This window comes from Miscanthus floridulus, chromosome 1, assembly GCF_019320115.1.
Source record: "Miscanthus floridulus cultivar M001 chromosome 1, ASM1932011v1, whole genome shotgun sequence".
Taxonomy (NCBI): Eukaryota; Viridiplantae; Streptophyta; class Magnoliopsida; order Poales; family Poaceae; genus Miscanthus; species Miscanthus floridulus.
The window spans coordinates 184,756,734-184,760,046 of NC_089580.1; the positions used below are offsets into that span (position 1 = coordinate 184,756,734).

General features: G+C 43.8%; 1 protein-coding gene across 1 annotated transcript; it reads left to right on the forward strand.

Annotated features, from left to right (window-relative positions):
- Positions 1-225: 225 nt before the first annotated feature.
- LOC136505059 (ADP-ribosylation factor-like protein 8a) lies at positions 226-3,078 on the forward strand. Its single transcript, XM_066500152.1, has 5 exons — positions 226-539; positions 1,437-1,518; positions 1,606-1,760; positions 2,486-2,647; positions 2,747-3,078. The coding sequence occupies exons 1-5, from the start codon at positions 502-504 to the stop codon at positions 2,862-2,864; spliced, it is 555 nt and encodes a 184-aa protein (XP_066356249.1). The 5' UTR covers positions 226-501; the 3' UTR covers positions 2,865-3,078.
- Positions 3,079-3,313: the final 235 nt, after the last annotated feature.

Sequence of the window (3,313 nt, forward strand, 5' to 3'; positions counted from 1 at the left end):
CCTGTCAGTCCAGCCATCAGTTGGAATCCCTTTGGCGACGGGAGCGGACGCCGAAACGGAACGGCACTCGTGGTTGGACGCCCGACCAGTCAGTCCAGCTATGAGTTGAAATCCCGTTGGCGACGGGAGCGGACGCCGAAACGGAACGGCACTCGTGGTTGGACGCCCTATCACGCTCGGCCACGCGAGCGCGTATGATTGGCGGAGCGGACGCCAATAATACCCCTCGCTCGCCTCCCTCGCCTCGACGCATCGCCGCTGCTCGCTGTACTCGCGGTCGCGGCGCCCTCGCCTCCCTGTCGCTCCCTCGTCCCCCGCCCCATCCACCGCCGCGTCGCCCTCCGCCTCCAAATAAAGTAAACGCGGGCAACAGGAGGCCACCACCAAATCCCCCTGCGCCGCGCCCTTTAACCCGTCGCCGCCCCGCTCGATCCCCTCCGCCTTCTTCGCCGCCGGCAACCGGACCGCGCAGCTCCCCGGAGCCGAGAAGGACCCGGCGCCATGGGGTTCTGGGAGGCTTTTCTCAACTGGCTCCGCAGGTACGACGATGCTCTTCCCTTGGTCTGTTTCGTCGGATTGATCTGCTGCGCATTGCGCGGCTGGGGTGCGGGGGATGGCGAGGGACGGCGGGTAGGAGATCTGAAAGTTCTTCTGGTTTTGTTATCAAGATTCGTTAAGATTGTTACGGACGCAGTGAAGTTGCAGCTTGCTTGTGGAAAGCTTCTGGCGTGTAGCAATGTGATTATTACAGCGTGATCCTATTAGGGGGAAAGGATTGGGTTCATGCGGTTGTTTTCCATCAGTAAACTTGAGATTTGGCACCTTTGCTTATGAACTGCCGTATCATCGTCGGGCTATCTATTAAACATGCCAATCAGCCTTTTTTTCCCCTCAACAGAAAGGGCTTTAAGGGTTTAGTTGAACGTGCCGATCAAAATCGAAGACATGAAATTCGTGAATATCGCTTATTCAAAAGGATAAATGGGTTCATTTATTCTATGTTGATTATCATGTTTTGCATTGTCTTGTTATCCTGAATACCTGCCAAGCGCCTTTTTGCTATAGTTTGCTCTCTTGGGTTCCATACCATGCAAAAGTATTGATTAGCGCCAGTAAGTTCTCGGTGGTACTCCAGGATTAACCTGTTGCTGGTAGTTATTTGTTGTACTTCATTCATTGGCATCTAGTATAGCTACCAGTATAGACGATTTATTTCATCTCTACCTACCATCCAGGTTGGCTTTGGACTTGATGCATAAAAATACCAAAGTGCTTGCATTCTAAGAATGTCTTGCACATGCACTTGTTGGGTAGCTGAGCATTACTTTGACATATGTAACACTTGTAAACAGATGAACTGATGTAATCCTCCGTTCGTTTTGATTCAAGGAGCTTGTCTGCTTGAATAACAGTTTTCTACTTTTTTACATCTACAGCCTCTTCTTCAAGCAAGAGATGGAGCTTTCCTTGATAGGGCTCCAAAATGCTGGGAAAACGTCACTTGTGAACGTCATTGCTGTAAGTATTAGGCATTCTTTTGGTACCACTCATGTACTGGACATATGATGAAATATATTTATCCTTGATAAACATGTATTTTTGCAGACTGGAGGCTTTAGTGAGGATATGATCCCTACTGTAGGATTCAATATGAGAAAGGTTACCAAAGGAAATGTGACGATAAAATTGTGGGATCTTGGAGGCCAACCAAGATTCCGGAGCATGTGGGAGAGATACTGCCGTGCGGTTTCTGCAATTGTGTATGTATTTCATTCCTATTCTGCCATTTACAGTAGGAATAGCACTAATGCTCACCAGCTGTCATGCTTAGTTGTGGCTTCTTGCACACGTCTATTATTTTGGTAATACAGTGTTCATATCATTCTGATAGTACGATTTATCAATTTATTTACAATTTCTTTATTAACTATCCTACTTTTCTGAACGCTTTCTTGAAGGTTCTCATAGCCTACTTCTCTTCCTTTTGGTTTATATTTTAGTTGTCTTTGTGGTCAGAATGAGAGTTAGCTTGCTTTATGCCAGTCTGTAACTTAGTTGTCATGTGATGTCTTGATTATATGTTTATATGCTTCTGTTGATTTGCTTTTTTAATATATACTGATACTGATGATCCTGTTTATTTGTTGCCCATTTTTTATTTTGCTTTTTCGTGTATGATGGCGGTGGTGCATTGTTTATTTCTTTCAATCCTTTGCTATTTTTCTTTTATATATGTAGATAATGATGAAGCATTTTTATCTGTTTTTGACTTTCTGTTATTTTTTTCTGAAACAATGAGCTGGAAGTTGTGCCAGGTGTACAATTTTTTATTCTGATTTACTTCCACAGGTTTTATATTTTATACCTAGCTGCATTGAAACTTGCTGCATGATTTTCTTATTCTGATGAAGGTCTTAGTTGATACAAAATCAGTAGGGAATGAGAACTTCTAGTGTTGGATGTTAAAATTGTTTTGGTTGTGCAGGTATGTTGTTGACGCAGCAGATCGAGAAAACATGGCCATTGCAAAAGGGGAGCTCCATGACCTCTTGAGCAAGCCGTCTTTGACCGGGATCCCATTATTAGTCATTGGCAATAAAATTGACAAGCCTGAAGCTTTCCCTAAGCAAACCTTCACAGAACTAATGTAAGTGCATGCTAAGCTACTACACTCCGTTACTATTTTTTCTGAAAATATCAGTTTGATACATTGTACTCATCTACTGCCTGGTGAATGGTATTGCAGGGGCCTAAAGACAATCACTGACCGAGAAGTGGCATGCTTCATGATATCATGCAAGAACTCGACCAACATTGATTCTGTCATTGACTGGCTGGTGAAGCACTCGAAAAAGAAGAATTGAACTTAAATCTGTACTAGCTCTTAAAGCGCATTCCAGTCTCCCTCTTTTTGCATGTCGCATAGCATTGGAGCTGTAAATTACGCAAGAGGTATTGATCAGGGATGTTGTGTTCATAATTTTGTTAACCTGGTTTGGCAGTATGTTGGTGGACTGCGTCTGGTACTGTGCACGCCCGTGCTCTGTTACAACTTACAGGAGGCTGCCTTCTGTGTTCCATACTTGGTCAATTTGAGCTGTGCGATTTGTTTCACATTGTTTACTTTAAATCAGAATGAAGTGTTGTTTATGCAGTAAATAAACGTTGGTGAAAAGCAAGTGCAGTTAAATAACGAAAATGATTATCCCGACATCTAATTGTTTTTAACTGTGAAATACATGTACCACGAGAGGTGAGACGGGGAAATTGTTTAATTGCCTTTTGAAATATAGAAACTGTGGAGGAAACTAGA